Here is a 19588-nt window from a genome sequence, read left to right as displayed (position 1 = left end):
ACAAATTTATTTTTAACTACAAACAAAATGCAATTATCTGTGATTTTTATAAAAGAAACGATATAAGACCTCATGTTGAAAATAGTAAAACCTTTGGAATATATAATTAGTCGCTAACAGGGATCAAACCCGAAATCTAAAATTTAACCTAAATCAAGAAACAAGGCTTTAATGATAATAAGAATTGCTTTAGTTAACAGTACTTGTAGTTGCCCCGAAGACAGTCGATTCATCTCGTAATCCAACCAAGAAATGTCAACTCGGCTTCTTCTTCTTCTTGAAAACTAGTCTTATGTTTAGGCGGGATTGCGAATTTTATTCGAGCATATAAACTTAATTTTTAAACCAAAATTTATTACATAAAAAATTCAATTAAATTTAAAATCAAATTTCAAATTAAGAGAAATAATCCATGACGTTTGGGATTAGAAATAACAAAAAAAAAATATTTTTGTTTTTACCGAGCGCGAAAAAATGTTTATTCTAAAATAATTTCTTCTTTAGTTCTTAATTATATGCATGTAATGAAAATTTTCTGGATTACAAAATAAAAAGAAAGTTAAATCAATTATTTTAAACATAATTCGCTACCCTGTATTGGGGGAAGGCTTTAAGGTATTTAAAGAATTTATAAAATAAATAAATTTATTTACATATTTTCAATTTATTAATTTCTAGTTTAAAGTTATTTGTGTTCACTTTTTACAGAATTTTACATTTATAGTAATGGAATTGATATTAAGTAAAGTCTGTAATAGAAATTACATTTTCAAAGATTCAATGCTTAGAGCAAGTTGATAAACTACATTGGTAAGATTCCCATTTGTTGTAGACAATGGCGTGCTGAAATCAATTTTGCTTCCTTTTTCGTATTTGAACCCTGAGTCGGTGTATATGTGTGCCCATTTATTGATACTGAGAATAAAAACATTCTGCTATGCGAAGGTCCGGCCTCGTTAACAAGCGTATACAATGGTGGCGTCCACTTGCGTTTGGATGTCAACTCGTTTAGCAGACAAACTGGGTGTTTTTCTAATAACTCTTGTTGCGGTTGTTGTATATTATTTTGCGCTCGTTGTTTTTTACACGGTTTTTGTTTGTAGCCGTTATTGTCGTCGCGTGCGACTAGTCCATGTTTGTCTAACTTCACGTCAAGAAGTAATGGTTGCAAGGACCCAGATTTGTCACGCCCCAGTCCCTCACCAGGTTTCCAACCCATTTTTTGTAGTAGCTGCATGCCCATACCTCCACTCACTGGACGCGATGTTATTAACTGATCCCGTCGCGCCCACGCTTGTGGCCCCGAATTCAATTCGCGCATTGAAAGTATATTGGCGCCGGTACTACCAGTGAATTGGCCTGGTAAATGTTTCGATGACGCCCATGAAGACATGTCCTTTTGTGAGTTGTACATCATTTTAATAGCTTCAGGGTCCATAGGATTTTCCTGGCAAAGTAGATATTTTAGTTTATATTATTTAGCACAAATATAAGCAAATTTTTGAAAACACATCACTTATTCATATATGCGAATTTTACCTGTAATCGTCTCATTGCTTGTAAGCGTTTAGATATAATACTGGACACGTCTAGTTGTGGTCCCGAAAGTTCGGGAAACACTTTTGCAGCACCGACAGGTATATCTGAACTAGATGGAACTGGCACATCTGGAACAAATTTCTGTTGAATAGGTGGAGGTTGTAAAGAAACCGGCGGCAACGCAGTTGGCTGTATTGGAGGACAGCTGGAGATAGATGCAGAAACCCCAGCAGTCGCAGATGGAGGCGCCACTGAATAGAATGGTTTTACACCGATTGATGCATCTGCGATGGGTTTAGCAAGAGGCACCTGCGTTGGTATTTGTATTTTTGTTGGCATATTTGGGATTGTTGCTAGAGTCGCACAATTATCAACTGTATTTGGCACCGCACAATTACTTTCTCCATTACTATTTACAGATGGTTGTTGCACTGATTTGAAGGCGGGTTCCTGTTGTTCTTCAGGGATGGCTTTTTCAAATACGTTCTTAACGACGCCTGTTTTAAATATGGTGGTTGATTGTGTAACTGCAGGCAAAGTCGGCAAAGGTGGTAAATTATCTTTCTGTACCACGGGAACCCATGTTTCAGTCATGCGATGCTGTTGGCCAGACGAAACTGGGAATTGCATCGTTATGGCTTTTACAGCGTCGTTTGAAGTGGGCCGCAATGGCAAAGTAGTAGCATTGCGTATGTGCATTACTATCGGTTCGCGTTCTTTTAGCTGGAAGGGATGGTGAAATGCTTTCGTGTTACCACTCTTATCAACGTCGGAATCTTCGTCGGAGCTGAGATCTGACAGATTTTCACCGTTCGAAATTTTCTTACAAAAATCTGTAAGATCCTGCACAGTCTTTCCACCGTATCGCATTTTTAACAACACTTTGTCCTTGACTTCCTGTGACATACTGTCACAGCCGGGCAAGTTTCCGCGTTTGAACATGCTGATGGCGTTTTTACGTGCTATTTCGAGTAGTCTCTTCTTGTCGATACCTAAATCACGTGAACGGGAGCGCGAACGACCACGGCTGCGGCTTCGCCGCTTGCTATGGCTTCGTCCGTCTCCACGGTAGTTTCTATCGCGCTCTCGTTCACGATCACGATTTCGATTTCTATCTCGATCTCGGCTCCGACTTCTTTTTATTCCCGCGTAGAAATTATTTGAGGGTCGTTCATTGGCGTAATCATGTCCAAATCGACGATTCTTCGGGTCTTCGCTGACATGACGATCTTTAAGATAATCCTCCTCTTCGTCAGAGAGAGATATTTCCGAAATGTGGCCGTCATGTGTGTCTTGCTTGATAGTTGATTCGTTTGGTTCTTTCTTGATATAAACTGTTTTAGAGTTGGACTCATACTCCGCAAAACCATTATAAAAACTGTTATGTTTCCGGTCTTTTATTTTATTCTTTTCTCTATCTTTCTCAAGTATTTGTACCCTACTTTTGTCTTTATCTCGATCTCTCTCCCTGTATTTTTCACCTTTTTCATCACCTTTATCTCTCGAATGACTGCGGTCATTTTCTGTACGAGCTTTTTTGGCATTTGTTGCACCAGTACCAAGTGTATCGGATTGTCTTTTATGTGATCGACTATCCTGTTGATGTACATGTTTTGGCTCAGTTCTAGAGTGCTTCGGTGAAGATGGCTTTGAAATATCCTTTGCTGCATCAATAAACTTCTCTTTGCTTTTTTGACTTTCTTTAGACTTTCCTTTATCCTTCTTACCTTTATCATTAAATTTTTCCCGTACCTCATCCTTTGAATCTTTGTGTTTATGTTTCTTTTTCTTCTTATGTTTGTGTTTATATTTTTTTTCTTTATCATGATCTGGAAGGTTGGACTCAGCACTGTCACTACAACTCCCTTTTCCTGTCAAAACATCTTTTTCACGCTTAATTTTTTTCTTCTTTTCTCTTTTGTGTTTTTTATGCTTATGACTCTTCTTAAGTAGACTTTTATCATCCAACAATTCCTCAGGAGGCGCTGCATTGAACACTTGGAAGAGCTCAGCGAGTATTTCATTGGATGATTTTACCGGTGTAATGGATTTTTTATCTTCATCTACACTAGTTTCTTTTCTATTAGCATCGTGTCTATCAATTATGTTGTTATTACCAGAATCACTATCGTCTACGCTACTGTCACCATCATCACCACTCTCATCACCATCTACATTATCATCAGCATCAATTTTGTTGAATTTATCTTCTTCATTATTTGATTTCAAACTATTGTTTTCTTTTTCAAATTCACGCTTTATTACAACATTAGCTATGGAGATTGCATTAATTTTCGCTTCCACCTCCGGATCGAATTTTTCTTGCTTAACTTTAATTTGGGGCACAGTCAATTGGATGTCTGTAGGCTTATCTGGCACAATCTGTTCTTCAGACATATTTATGCACTAAATAATATACTACTTATACACTTATTTTTACATTTGAATTCTTACACATTTTAATTGTAAAATTAATTATATTGGTAATTCCAATTTTTTCGCAGAACATAAACTCTAAAACACCTTTACTATAATGAAATGTCAAGAATGTTACAGAGTTGCCAGTAGTCTATATTACATAAGGGTACTCATTTGAAACTCTTCTAAATTTTTGCAACACCTACTGCATTTGTTTGAATAACGATTATAATGATGATTTCATACGGCACACTTTATCCTAAAAAATTGATTGACATCTTAAAAAACAAATTATTCCACATCACTACCGAAATGTGTACATGACATTTCTCTATTTCTTTTAACCTCACTTACCTTACTGTTATATGTTACTGTTTCTTGTACACTAATAATATCTGAGATATGCAAATATTCCATGAATGAATATATCATGTTTACATTTTATATACTTTGTATAGAAAAAAGTTTCGATTTCGGAATAAAAAGAAATTGAAATAAGTTTAGTGAAGGGTGTGTTGAATAATTTTGTAAATATGGCATCACAGTACAAAGTAGGTAATAAAAGAGGCAACACACCGGATATGCTATTCGTTGCTAGTTGATCACTCGTTGGTGTTTTAATTTTTCGTTCCTTTACATCGAGTTATGAAAAGATTTTTTAAACCTCTTCGAGGACGGTCGTGACATTTTATATATTTTAACTATTTTAGAAAAAAGTAAAAATTTGAAAAATCGCATAAAAGTGATCTGAAAATAAACGAGCAAAGTATTTCGATTGCAAATCACTGAAAAAGTAAGAGGTTATAGTGTAAGAAAGTTCCACATTTTTGTGCTAATTTTCGTATCTTGCTTATTTCTCGGTGGTTTTCCTTTGTCTTCGCCCTTCGTCATTGAAATCGTTGGTTCGTCATCATCACGTCGGCTCCAACTCGTGTTTCCGAATCACACGAATTCATCTCAACGTGCTGGTGTTTCTGCATATTTGTGTATAAACCTTTGTGATTTTTGCCAAAAACTCGTCGTATGTCTGCAATTCGTTTATCGCTACTCGCTGAACGTCTGACGATTGCTGTCTACATTTTCTTTTGCTTAATGTGGTACTGAAAATTTATTTCAGAAAAATTACTTCATTACTAAATTTGTACAGAGAGATATAAGACAAAGTAAAGAAAAGCTGAATCACTAAGACGTACAACAGCGATAGATATCGTTGTAATCTAAGAAAGAAAGGAAAGTGAGAAGCTATTTAACAGAGGAAAAAAAATAATATAAAAAAATGACATCGCTGGAACCGAATGTGAACCGCCTGCAGAATTTCAAAAATAAGGGCAAGGATCAAGATGTAAGTAACTAATTCCATCGTATCTACAAATAATTAAAAAAAATTTAAAGTTACTTGAGAGACATGTGCAAGCATTTTTAAAATATTCATTAAGTGTGAAGTTATGAGACGCAATTATTTTTTGAGTATTGTGATTAGCACATGGGCAGTGACAGAAATGCGGGGCAGGCACATGTATAGTGTATCACTGCAACGGGGCTTAAAGTACGCTACATGTCGCCTTGCACCCACTGCCTCCGTTACCATCATCACTGTTGCTGAGTGCGCCGTGTGTCGTGTTGTTGGCCATTCGCCCGCCACTCGCCATTTCCATTTGCTTAAATTTCGTCGTGCCGTGCTCTGGCGCAGTGCAATTATTGATTTTCACAATCTCTACAGTTCTCTTCTTGTGAACCGCACGTCAGCTAGTATTGGTGGGGATACTACTTGTGTCCGCATGAAAGAAATGTAACACCCTTTGTTTTCTAAATTTTGTCATTTGAATAACGTGTGTCGAATTGCATGTCTAGATATTTGATACAAATATATTAAAAAATTAACTTTAATTTAACACATTGTTTATATGTATAGTCAACTTGCGATCTGTCATTACTTCATACAAGTGTGAAGGTGTATAAAGTACACGCTGCGCTCTTTAGTATTTTTCTCCCAATATACAAATATTCATCCGACTGTGCTGTTATTCGCTCACTTGTGTATATCACGTGTATAAAATACATGTAGGTATTGGGTCTTCTCCCATATTATTTGTTCTGCTATTTTCTATTTATTATTGTTTCCTTAATTATGACGCATTTGTTGCTAGATTCATTTTGTGGATCACTTTTGTGATTTCATTGTTTCTTGAACTAAACATTCGCACTATTTACATACTCCTAGCTTCTATGATTGATTCATCCTTTTAAAGTAATATTCTCTTCAGAAAATATCGGAACTCAATCAAAGATATAGAGAACAAATTTTTATTAAAGCTTTGATTTTCTTCATAATAACATTAAACTATATTTACTTGGTCTAATGTCAATTAAGATTCAAATAGTTTGTTGTACAAGTGAATTTATTTTAGGTAGAAGAGATATTGTTTTCTTTTTTACTTAATGATAAAAAAGATCAGGTATGATTGTAATATTTGGACTGAAACGTTTTAACTGCACTACCAATTTTTATTTTTCTACCTAGAAAATAGCTAATTCTGAAGTTACTTACTATTTATCTTTTGATATATTAATAGGAAATGCGACGTCGCCGAAATGAAGTAACAGTGGAGCTACGCAAAAATAAACGCGAAGAGACGATCCTGAAACGTCGCAATGTCCCCAATATGGATTCGAATACAGATGAGGATGATCAGCTGCCAAATACAATCAATCTGAAGAAATTGGCTGAGGCTGCTGCTGATTCTTCAAAACCTGAGCAACAGTTGGCCGCAGTACAGGCTGCACGTAAACTTCTCTCCTCGGATAAGAATCCGCCAATCAACGACCTCATCAAGAGTGACATTCTGCCGATTTTGGTAGATTGTCTAAAACAACACGATCACACAATGTTACAGTTCGAAGCCGCCTGGGCATTGACCAATATTGCTTCTGGTACATCAGATCAAACTAATCAGGTAAGGTGTATTTAATAATTTGAAGAATTTGCTTTGCACACTTAAAATATTATTAATTTACATTATTCAAAAATGCACTGAGTATCACCAACAATATCTTTCAATAATGTATACATCAATTCTTCAAGGTTGTCGCTGCTGGTGCAGTACCGCTCTTCCTGGAGTTGCTCTCTTCGCCCGCACCCAATGTTTGCGAACAGGCCGTTTGGGCTTTGGGTAATATCATTGGTGATGGACCGGAATTGCGTGACTTTGTCATTAAGCATGGCGTTGTTCAGCCCTTGCTGTCGTTTATTAAGCCAGACATACCAATTTCATTTTTGCGTAACGTCACATGGGTGATTGTGAATTTATGCCGTAATAAGGATCCACCACCACCAGCCGCCACCATAAACGACATCCTGCCCGCACTCAATGTGCTGATCCATCACACGGATACCAACATATTGGTAGATACCGTTTGGGCTATCAGCTATTTGACCGACGGTGGCAATGAACAAATCCAAATGGTTATTGAAAGCGGTGTCGTGCCCAAGTTGATACCATTGTTGGGACATGCGGAAGTTAAGGTGCAAACGGCGGCCCTTCGTGCTGTCGGCAACATTGTAACCGGATCGGATGAACAAACACAAGTGGTGCTCAACTACGACGCGTTGTCGTACTTCCCAGCTTTGTTGTCCCATCAAAAAGAGAAAATCCGCAAGGAGGCTGTATGGTTCCTTTCCAATATTACGGCCGGTAATCAATCACAAGTGCAAGCGGTCATCAATGTCGGTCTATTGCCGAAAATTATTGAAAATTTGAGTAAAGGTGAATTCCAGACACAAAAGGAGGCTGCCTGGGCAATTAGTAATCTAACTATTAGCGGTAATCGCGATCAGGTGTTCACATTAATAAAGGAAGGTGTCATACCACCCTTCTGCGATTTGCTCACCTGCATGGACACACAAGTTCTTAACGTAAGCTCACTTTCTATTTTGACATTTGAACTAAGCAATAAGATATGTATATTAAAAAATGCTATTTCGTTTTTATAGGTTGTGCTTGATGGTCTAAACAATATGCTCAAAATGGCCGAAAATCACGTACAAGAAGTTGCCAATTTAATTGAAGAATGTGATGGTTTGGAGAAAATCGAAAAACTACAAAATCATGAAAATGTCGAGATTTACAAATTGGCATACGAAATTATTGAACAATACTTCTCCGACGAGGTAAGATCTCTTTGCTTATTAAGGGCGACAAATATAATAAATGTGTTTTTCTTTGTTAATTAACAGACGGTACAGAGCAGCCTCGCACCCACCAACGATGGCACACAATTCCAATTTGATCCAAACGCCGATAGCAAATTACCAATGAATTCTTTCAACTTTTCAAATTAGCACGGCTGCTGTGGATATAACATTAGTTTATCAGTAAAGCTACTACCACCAACACGACCGCGACTAGCACCTAAACAACTACCACCACCAATTACAAATAAAACAACAACACGACATACTGTTAAGCCATTATTCGCCAGCCTATTGACGTATCAAATATTGAAAACGACAACACTGGTAGCGAAGGCCAAGTGTTGAACTGACTGACTGACAGCAAAGTTAAATTTGCAAAACAAAAATACAAGATGAAAAAACGAAGGAAATGAAACAAAAAAAAATTAAAAAATTATAAAAAATAATTAAAATACACAGACAACAACACAGGATTATTAGTAGAGAAGAAAATCAACAGTACCAGCAGCAAATGAAATATTAAGGAATATGAAACACAAGAACTGACATCGGCAAAATATCAATAGAATTGTATTGGATATGTTGTTGTTAGCTAACATCACATTCACAAAACGAGCATTTTCATAGAAATTGAAGTGAAATGCAGGGGAGCAGCAACGTGACAACGTAACGTTTACAACATTTAGCGGCAAAGATTAGTGAAAATGTGCGACAAACAACAAAAACACGTACGAAATGAAATATTAGCAGAAGCAACAACAACAGCAATCATTAAATAGTTCGCAAGTCCAAGTTGATTATAATTATAATTAATATTATATGAAACAAAATTATATACATACATATATATGCATATATATACATGGAATTTTTTGAGTTTAAGGATTATAGAGAAAAACGATATGAAACATAACAACAAACAAAACGTCTACTGTCACATCAACAACATCGGCATTCAAAAGTATTCCAATCAAATAGAGAAATAGCAATTGCATTGTCATAATTATAAAATTCGAGAACGCAAAAATGATAAATGTAGATTGTAAACAGACATTGAAGGGTCCTTATGCAGAATGTGTGAAAGTGATGGAGTTGATGTGCTCTGTTGTAAGCATAGGATTAACTTGTAAAGCAAGTGAAATTATAAAATATTTAAATAGGTTTCTCGATTTATTTTTATAGTTTTAGTTTTTTTTTGTGTATTTTAATTACTTTATGAAAATTGCTTATTAAAATTTATTTAACTCTTAACGCGTAACATGATTTATTTTCATTTTAAACGACTCGCATTATAACTAAGTACGGGATTTTGTTGTATCGTGTTTGAAAAGGTTTTTATTGGCACAGTGCTTTTTTTTAATGACGAAACGCTTTTTGAAATTTGAAAGTATAAATAAAATAAATATATAGCAGCCTTTAAAATTTTTGAAATGACTTTTTCAGATCCGGTGCTAGCATACTCGTTTTGCAAGTAGAATTTAGAACGGAACTTAAAACCGGCTAAATCAAAAATTATAAAATTTGTTTAAAGTTAAAAACAAATTTCATTACAATTTTTCCAAAAGGAAAAAAGGCGCAGATATTGAGACGATTTATAGAACGGTTTTCATGTCATAATATTTCCGCCCTTGTTTTTGGTAAAAAAAACAATACAAATACAAGTCAGTTAGTGCGTCCAAACGTGGCTGCAAATGCCTTTTTTATATATTATTTTTTATTTATTATTTTTTTTATTTTTTTTTCTTTTTTTTTTCTTTTTTTTTCTTTTTATTTTTTTTATTTTATTTATTTTTTCTTTTTATTTTATTTAATTTTTTTTTCTTTTTATTTTTATTTTATTTAATTTTTATTTTATTTTCTTTTCTTTTTTATTTTATTTTATTCTTTTTTATTTTTTTAATTTATATTTTTTTTATTTTTATAATCATATCTACTTTTCGTTGCTCACATAAAGAATTTCGAAAACTTAAGCATATCCGGGGTACGTAATGTACATACATGCCCTGATTTCGAATATTAATAATTTTTTGGTGGGAAGTTTTGAAATTTTTATAGTTTACCCGTATTTTTTAAATCCATTTGAATGTTTTGAAATTGTTCTTGTTGTTAATATATATGTACATAAATATCATTACAGTTTTATTATAACATTAATTTTCTTATTATAATAATGTTATTATTATTTTTATAACATCTACTTTACCCCTGTGCAAATATTGCACTTCTTTTGTTAAACGATCTATTGAGTTTCCGTCTGACATCGTTTGCACATCAACTCCTCACGTCTGCGGCCATGATCCTGCAACTTTACTCAACACTCATGACATTCTTCGAGTTTTCATGGTCCATTTTACCTAATTAAGGAATCTTCGATTGCCGCACGAACGTTTTTTATGTATGTATACATATACGTGACCTGGTCTACGAAAAGGGGGCTTAGGTGTCAAAAAAAGGAGAACAATTAATGAGATAACGAGAAACTGACGATTATTTTTAACAGCTTTTCCCAGAAAACTAGTTTTCGCACGTTAGCCCCCTTTTCGTAGACCAGGTCACATATGTATGTGTATCGTTCATACTAATAGGAACTCAATGCCATTACATTTACATTTGTCAGTGTAAAAATAAACCAGTTGCAGTATGTTTCTACGATTAACTGACCCATCTTGCTGGCTTATTTGCAAGTAATTGTTTTTTTTTTTTTCTTTTTTGATTTTACAAAATTTTGTTGAAAATGTTACTGTTTTATAATATATAAAACGAGTATGAGTGGCCATTTAACAAATAAATGGTTTCTCCCCTTTTATTATTATGAGCATAAAGAACCATACATACATTCGTTCTGCTGCCATTATTTTCAGATCCTGTTTTTTTTGTTGTTTAAATTTAAAAAAGAGAATTTTCATACATTTGTAACAAATTGTAAGTATTATTTGTAGCCACTTTGTTTAATTATTTCCTTATATTTAATATACTTATTACATGCAAATGTGTATGTATAATTTGACCCCTAACAACATTTTCCAAACGGCTGTGGCCATATTCCATACTAGCGACCTCTTCTCCACCCACTCAACGTACACACACACATATACATATATGTATGTATATTGCTGACTATTTTTTTTTGTTACGTCTTACGATTTTAATTCAATTATTTTTTACTTCGCCTTAATAAATATAATTTTAGCTTGCTCGAAATCGTTTATTCGTAAATGTTCTTTTTCTATTGAATTCAAACTTAAATTAAAAAAAAACGGTTTTTATTTAAAACAATTTGACGTCAAAAATATTAAAAGATAAAACAACTTCAGATTGAATGAAATATAATTACAATTTTTACTATATACATAGTACATATTAAATGTATGTAAAACTACTGACACATACTTATGTACATGCAGTCTGTGGATCCCTTAAATCAAAATCAATTCCCGCCAACATTATTTATTAAATTATTAACTTTTTGCCGATATTTTTATTGCGGGTATCCAACATTACATTACAGCAATACATACACAAACACAGATACATCCAATGACCACCAACAATAACAGCAAGGGCAGCAAGAAGAACTGGCACCGACAACGCCTACACCCACATTTGCATACATGCATACATGCTTATGTAAATGCATACACAAATGTTTGTATGCATATGCGTACGAGAAGGAAAAGTTAATAAGAAGTATATAAATAAAAAATGAAAAAAAAAAAACAAATCAAAGCAAAGCAAAGATAAGAATTAGGCAGTAAGCTACGTAAAATCGTCAGAATTTTCGGTATAGAATTTAATTCACATAAAAAGATACCGAAACAAATAGGTATATACATACATATATATTTTTTTTTTAATCTCGTACAGTGCAGAAAATAATAAGAAATCAAATTAATTAATATGAAAGCATAAGAAGATTAATATTAATATTAGTGGAGCAAGCGTATATTTAAAAAATATAACACCTGCATTCGACAATTACGAAATAAAGTAATTATTTAAATTAAATTTTATTAAAAAGAAAACAGAAAGTGAAGTATAATTATAACAAAATGCATTTTCTTTTCAATTTTACTGTTTTATATGTACATATGTTTACGTGTGTGGCTGTGGGTGGATTGAGTGTGAAGAAGTATAGTTCGAATTTAGTTCGTTAACTATTTGTATCGAATAAATTTTTATTATCAGTCACGGTCAATTTCTAGAATGATTTACCTGTCAGCCGGTTCGTCAAATTGTTTCAGAATATCCCGTCGTTTTGAATGGACACATCTGTGTTGAAAGCTAATTTGGAGGTCATATTGGAGAAACGACATGTCTGGCTTAGATAGTTTTTGATAGTAGAAGTAAGCGTTAAAATCAATCAAATTCAGTCTGCTACGTCTTCTCATTTCATGTCATTGTATAAAACTTGCAGTGTCCGAAGATTTTTCAAAATGATAGGGGGGAAAGGTGCTGAGTTGACTGGATAAAAATTTGGATGTCTTTATAGCTCAGGCAACAACAATATTATTATTATATTATCGAATTTAAACTAAAATATCCTCTTGCTTCCGCGTTTTCTTGAATATAATACGGTTTGGCTCCTTCCGTTAACCCACATTTTTAAATATACTGTAGTTTCTTGCAAAAAGTGAGTTAAATCTCTCATAAACACCTCTCTCTGGTTTTATACCGTACATATCCGTTAGAGGTAGATATTTCAAAAGAATAAAAAGAGAATATTTTGCTTAGTATAATGTAGTTTTGTAACAAAATTGAGTGGTATCAGTCTATACTTTCTATGTACATACATATATACCACTATGTAATAATTAAGATGACTTAGAAGAATATATTTCGCATAAACAAAATATAAGATTGAAGCTACCTGTACTCGTGATCCATAGTGAAAATTAGTGCACCAGAATGGCAACGAACATTTGCCATTTCTTCTTAGTTAAACTTTGCAGTAGAATAGGCTGCTGAATTCCTAAAAAAGCACAGGGTCTGATTACTTGGATCATAAGTCCACATTTTTTATACCCTTATTCCAAGTTGTGCGTGAAATATTTTTTGCGTTTAGTTTCTAACCTTCTACTGTACTCGATCTTAGCCTTACATAATTGTTTTAGGTATAATAAGTTTTTGCAGATGTCTCGATATACAAGTATTTGTACTTTTTCCGTAAGCGAAAGTATTTACTATTAAATTCCACACGGGCCTAGCCTTCCTTAAGCTTACCAACGAAATGAAAGAGGAACACAATCATAAATAACATTTTTTATACTTTTATATCTAAAATGTGATCTAGTGTTTATTTTGACAAACACTGTACGTTCCAGATCCTTCAACCTTTTTCATAAGCATGTGTTAATGGTGTAACAGTTACCTGAATAGAAGTAGCGTTTCAGCAGGTCATAAAGGCTTTCGAAACCTTTCTTACCTGTGGGAAAATCCACTTCAACTTCACTTCACTCAACAGTTCACTCGTTCGTAGTTTGATGTATGAATAGTGCCGTTTTTCGAAACATCAACTTTAATTTGTTTACAATAACCTCTTTAATTACACCGCACTTCCTAGAAATTCCATAAATTTCAATAACTTCGTTAAATAGTTCCAGACTGTACAAACTGACTGAAGGAGATAGCGAATAAAGGGGAAACTACGAACCAGAACATTATCAACTCTTGAAATGAAACTTGGAATATCATAAAATTAATTTCAAATGGTTTTCGTTTAAACCAGCGAGAGCAGAGTACAAGAAATTTAAAAAAATGCATTCGCTTGCCACTAGCTTACAAAAAGGATAAGTCTTTTAATATAGTTTTTACTGCAAATTTGATCATTTATAAGCTTGAAGTTTCAATTTTATTGAGTTTTTTAACGCAAACTAAGTTTTTCAAATGCTTCAACGTCCGCTGGATGATTTCACTTCATTTATTTTACAAAAAATGCTCCGTTAGCTCCTCTCTTCACTACTACTAACTTTTCGAAACGATTTTTTGAAAGTGTAGATTCCAGTGGACTGGAAGAAACTTCCATTTCCAAATGACGACCATTTGAAAATTTATATTTGTGTATCCACTTTTTAAAATAAAACTCACATGTCTTACATACTTTTAGGCGCACGAAGTTTATACTGAAACACTGCACACTCATTCGATTCGATTCGATTCATTTCCGATTTCCAAAGCTTTCAATCACATTTAATTTCAAATATTTCGAAAAATTCAATTATGTAAGCAATTTTCGCCAGCCAAAATCAAACAAAACAAATTGTTAATAAAATTAAATATAAAAAATTAAAAATTGCATTGACCACCAAACGTTTCGACTATGAGCGGAAAAGTAGGACCACTCTCGCGTATCTACAATGGTATGATAGGCACCGCAGATAAATTTGTACCGACGTCCATGCGTCCGCTGTGGGAACATCCAGCAGGTGAGCATACCCGACTAAGGCAAAAAATTGTTTATTTCGACTGGACCACTATACATATTTGGGGAATTTGACTTCTTGATAACATTTTCAACTCTTCGTTTTGTCAATCGAAGGGTGGAAGTATGATGTTCGCATTAAATTATAACACGATTATCAAGATATCACGAATTAAACAATGATCGTTGTTCAGATCTTACTCATACCCGTGGATTGGGCACAAGATCCAATCCGATTCCGAGGGTCCACCGGGTTTAAGGTGGCGCTCATTTGCTAAGCCTGGGGTGTCGGCCCAGAAGTTGGAGCATCCGCAGTTCCTCAATTCTACGGAACTGACCTTCGGCAACCATTACGTTCACACAAATGTTTGAAACCAATAAAGTTAGTTTAGCGCTGCGATTGCCCACAAAAATAAAGACATGTGGTATCTCAATCGAGATAATTGAGGCCAGATAGTGTGTTAAAAGAGTTAGCATAGACTATGCTATTTATCGGACGCACTAGCGCTGGCAACATCGAGTGAGGGATTTGTCATTCATTGTGAAGAATACTGAAAATCAAAAAGGGGTATCTGTAGAGTATAGATAAGATAGATAGATAAATGTTATGAGGTAATGCACCGCGACCTAGGGTCTATTGTGCCCTCTACGATATCACATGTCTTCCCAGAGTCCCAGCAGCCTGAATAGATCTAGGAGTTTGCCGGGCGCTACTGAGGTGATGTGATCCCTGCTGATAAAAATGGAATCCAGGGCCTTAAGCCTTTTTCCACAGATTGCTGTGCAATCCAGGATTAGGTGTGCTGGTGTTTCCTGTTCCAGGTCGCAGAGCCGGCAGTTAGTACAGGAGACTATGCCCATGTTGGACAAGTGCTTCCTGAGCCTGCAGTGCCCTGTGTAAATTGCGACGAGGAGACGGAATTTTTCACGGGGGAGGTGAATAAGTTCCTTGAACCTGGAGAGACTGTACCCCCTAGTAGCAGTTTGGCGTGGCGCATGCCTGATGCCTGTTGCCAATGCCGTTCTCTCTCCGTTCTTTCTTCCGTGCGGAGCACCTCCTTAAATGTGTGGGATCCTACCGCTATGTATGGTTCTGGTCCCATCACCTTGGACGTTGCCGCAGCGCGGGCCAGTTCGTCGGCCTTCTGGTTACCTTCTATTCCTTTGTGCCCTGGCACCCAAATTAGGTGCACCCGGTTGCACAAGGACAGGCGGTTTAGCCTCTCTATGCATTCCTCGACTAAAAGCGATTTGATCTCATATGATGAAATCGCCTTTAGTGCCGCTTGGCTATCACTGAGAATAGCTATACGCTGGTTGCGATAGTTGCGGCTGAGGTTGACTTCAGCGCACTGACCTATGGCAAAAACTTCAGCCTGGAAGATACTTGGGAAGCAGCCCATTGGTATGGACAGCTTAGTACGCGGTCCGCAATACCTGCCCCAATACCTTCCGGTGTTTTTGAGCCATCGGTGTACCACTGGATGGTACTGTCTTCCAGCAGTTTTTCCAGCGTGGAATCGCTCCACTCCGTTTTGCTGCCGAGAGTTACTTGGAAATTCCTTTTGAAGTTTATTTTCTTCGTTGTGCCGTCCTTTGGGAGGAGGACCAGCGGTGTGCTTTCCGCTAGTGCGTCCATCTGTCTGGAGGACATTAACTTTCCTCTACCGCAGCCTTCTGCTGACATTAGCAGCATGGTTTTATCACCTGGTGCAGCGGTGTGAGCTCTAGTATGACTTCCAGTGCCACAGTGGGGCATGTGCGCATTGCCCCCGAAGCACAGACACAGGCAAGTCTTCGCAGCTTTGACAGTCTCTGGATCACCGAAGACTGAGCTGCTTTGGTGGCCCAAGCCGGGACCTCAGGCCCGGAAGAGATCTCCGCCTAGTGAATGGAACCACGGTCGTTTTTGCTGGGTTGATGTTTAGCCCTACCGTGTTGCACCATCCTTTCGCCAGGTTTAAGCCCCTTTGAACAATGTCACAGAGAGTGTTTTCAAATCTGCCTCTCGCCATTATTACGATGTCATCCCCTTGACAGCGGATTCCATTGCTGGCGAGCAACACAAGGAGTTCGTCTACTACCAAGCTCCATAGCAGAGGGATAGTACTCCCCCCTGTGGGCAGCCCTTTGTGGTGCCAAGACGAATCTTGCTTTCCCCCACCGTTGTTTACGCTACCCTAGTTCGCAGAAGGGCTTCTATCCATCTGCATATTGGAGTGGTAACGTTCCTTCTCTCAAGTGCCTTGATCACGCTGGTGTGAGACGCATTGTCAAAGGCACCCTCAATGTCTAGGAAGGCGCAGATCGCATCTGTAGAGTATAGTCTTCTCCAATCTACTTTACACTTAACTTTCAAATCTCGAAGCTCCCCCAACCACCAATTGTATGATATTGAAATATGTTTGTCAGTAAATGACTATCACTGCGCCGCTTTTCGCTTTTTCATTGTCAGTAGCCTTAGTCTCTCGTCTGGTAAATCCAGAAGCATAGCCCAGAACCGCCTCCAAGGACATTTCTACAGTACGTCATTCAATACGTAACTGACCAAATCTCGAATGAAATCAACACGAAACGCCATTCACGGTGGAGCTATCAACACCAACTCCCATTGCTAAACAAGAACTCGAGTTATGAATACTACAAGAATTCTTTCACCTCTTTTCATGCGCTATGAAACCAACTAATCTAACACCCTTCTAAATATGATCCGACCCCGTCAAAACCGCTCGTTCCCTGGGCATACCCTTGCTTGACTCCGATTATATTTAATTTGCACTCCCCTCTCAGCAGTACAACAACAATAACAACTCGAATAAAACCTGCTTGTATGTTCTAAAATAACGTTCGTTTGCTAACATTTTAGGTCCGAAAACAGTATTCTTCTGGGCACCGATATGCAAATGGGTAACTCAATATTTGATTATATGTGACCTGGTCTACGAAAAGGAAGCTAACGTGCGAAAACTTTTTGGATTCTATCACGTGAAAAAGCATCTCATCTTCCATCCGAATCAACTAAAAAGTGAAAATTGATTTTTTGACACCTAAGCCCCCCCCCCCCCCCCCCTTTCCGTAGACCAGGTCACATATGTTATTGTACGTATATTTTATAACAAATGTGTGTGTGAAACATTCCAGGCGCTCGTCATTGCTGGCATTGGAGATATGAATCGTCCCGCACATTCTTTATCATTGAATCAATGTGCAGTTATAGCCACAACTGGTATAATTTGGTCTCGGTACTCGCTGGTCATAATCCCTAAGAACTATTCCTTATTCATGGTAAATATGTTTGTCGCAACTACACAGCTATATCAAGTGGCACGCGCCTTAAATTATCAGTATGGCTTGAAAGATAAACCGGAGTGAAGAGTATTTTATAAAAAAATTAATATTTGTCGTTCAAGTCTAGTGGGAATGAAAATGAGCAGTTTGGTATCACCAAATTTTTGCTCGTTAAATAGATGCCAAGTTCAAAACAAGATGAACAAAAAACATCGCATTATATAAATCTTGTTTTACGTTCTTGGATTAGGTATTTTCAGTGAGTTGTGCTGTCATCAATGTTTTATACTTAATCGGCTTCGAGAAAAATTAAACTTAGAATGTACTTTTCAGTAATAGCGACTATTCCTTAAGTAAATTATTTTTTAAATTGTATTTTATAAACAAAAGTAAAAAATAAATTTCAATTAAATATCAGTGTTTAAAAACAAAAAGGAAAAAATTTTCAGAGTAACTGTTCAACAGGATTTTAACAGTTAGGTGCTCGCATCTTTTTAGTAAATAGCAGCAATCCATTCATTAATACGTACTATTTTTTATATATTTCACGTCTCAAAAATATTTCATATGCACCAAGATATTTTTTTTTTATTCAAAGACTTAAATTACCTGAAGATGATCAATTACGTCTGAAAACTCAAAGCAGAATACCAATAACGTTGCATCAAACCAAAACATAGGGATTTAAAAAAGTATGACCGAAATTAATTAAGGGTTACAACGGGTGGCGCAAAAGTCAGAAGATGCTATAAATTTTGCAATTGACCGCTAATGTCAGTTCTGTTTTCATATTTGTGTAGTAAACACATGCGAAATACACGTAAACAATGCTACGCTATGCTGAAGGATGCATTTCCCGGGCGCCTAATCTCCCGTTTTGGCGATTTGGACTGGCCAGCAAGATCGCCTGATTTGACCGCTACGGACTTCTTTTTGTGGGGCTTTTTGAAGTCACGGGTTTATGTCAACAAACCTCAGACTCTTGCAGCTCTTAAACTTTAACCTGTCGTCAGAAGTTCTGGCCAAAGTGATGGAAAATTCCATAAAATATGTGACAAATGACATGATTGTGGCGGCGGCCATTTTCATGATATTATATTCTCGACTTGATGTAAAAAAGTTTAAAAGACCAAATAAAAATAATCCACAAGCAGAATCAAAGTTTTTAATTTTTTAAAAAAGTTTTTAATTTTCCAAAAAACATCGGACGGTAATTTTTGCGCCACCTGTTACAAGGTGCCTTCCAAAGTAAACAGGACTTAAAAAAACAGAGCAAATGGTTTTTTCGGCAAAATCGCATTTCCAAAAGCATGTCGTACGAGTGTTTTAGCTCAAAAGTTCGTTGACTGGTATGACCGCCAGTATGCCGGTGCAAGCCTTTTGAATGGCCTCTACGTCTGCATAACGCTTTCCTTTCATGGTCAAATGCGTTTTTCCGAAAAGGAAGAAGTCGCACGGTGCAATATTAGGTGAATAAGAGGAGTGGTTAATAGTTAAAATTTGATTTTTGGTCAAATAATCGTCCTTCGAATGTTGGATTCTGAGCAATTTTTGGTTCTCAGTCAATTTGTGCTGAACAAACCGTGCATACTTTCGTAATCCCAAATGTTCGGTCAAAATGCGATGAATCGATGTTTTGTAGATGTTTAATTTCATTTCCATGAATTTCAATGATAATTTCGGCTGATTTTTGATGAATTCACGCACAGTTTCGATGGAATTTCCGGTGATCA

General features: G+C 36.1%; 3 protein-coding genes across 4 annotated transcripts; 2 read left to right on the top strand and 1 right to left on the bottom strand.

Moving 5' to 3' along the window:
• Window positions 1-639: 639 nt before the first annotated feature.
• LOC126751112 (protein Son) lies at window positions 640-3973 on the bottom strand. Its single transcript, XM_050461090.1, has 2 exons — window positions 1540-3973; window positions 640-1447 (listed from the first exon to the last, which is right to left on the bottom strand). The coding sequence occupies exons 1-2, from the start codon at window positions 3934-3936 to the stop codon at window positions 803-805; spliced, it is 3042 nt and encodes a 1013-aa protein (XP_050317047.1). The 5' UTR covers window positions 3937-3973; the 3' UTR covers window positions 640-802.
• Window positions 3974-4584: 611 nt separating this feature from the next.
• On the top strand, window positions 4585-9004 carry LOC126751122 (importin subunit alpha-3). Of its 2 annotated transcripts, none has more exons than XM_050461116.1 (6): window positions 4585-4750; window positions 5105-5299; window positions 6531-6911; window positions 7040-7870; window positions 7949-8125; window positions 8192-9004. In XM_050461116.1, exons 2-6 carry the CDS (start codon window positions 5234-5236, stop codon window positions 8294-8296), a joined length of 1560 nt encoding a protein of 519 aa, XP_050317073.1. In that variant the 5' UTR covers window positions 4585-4750; window positions 5105-5233; the 3' UTR covers window positions 8297-9004. The 2 variants fall into 2 exon arrangements, with proteins under 2 accessions (XP_050317073.1, XP_050317072.1); XM_050461115.1 differs by having other exon boundaries at window positions 5075-5299.
• A 4193-nt stretch (window positions 9005-13197) lies between these two features.
• On the top strand, window positions 13198-18207 carry LOC126751132 (mitochondrial pyruvate carrier 2-like). The gene is made up of 3 exons (XM_050461137.1): window positions 13198-14571; window positions 17434-17474; window positions 17709-18207. Exons 1-3 carry the CDS (start codon window positions 14466-14468, stop codon window positions 17937-17939), a joined length of 378 nt encoding a protein of 125 aa, XP_050317094.1. The 5' UTR covers window positions 13198-14465; the 3' UTR covers window positions 17940-18207.
• Window positions 18208-19588: the final 1381 nt, after the last annotated feature.

The sequence above is a fragment of the Bactrocera neohumeralis genome, chromosome 2 (assembly GCF_024586455.1).
Source record: "Bactrocera neohumeralis isolate Rockhampton chromosome 2, APGP_CSIRO_Bneo_wtdbg2-racon-allhic-juicebox.fasta_v2, whole genome shotgun sequence".
NCBI lineage: Eukaryota > Metazoa > Arthropoda > Insecta > Diptera > Tephritidae > Bactrocera > Bactrocera neohumeralis.
Note: the sequence above shows the minus strand (reverse complement) of the source record. Positions and strands in the feature narration are given on the sequence as shown.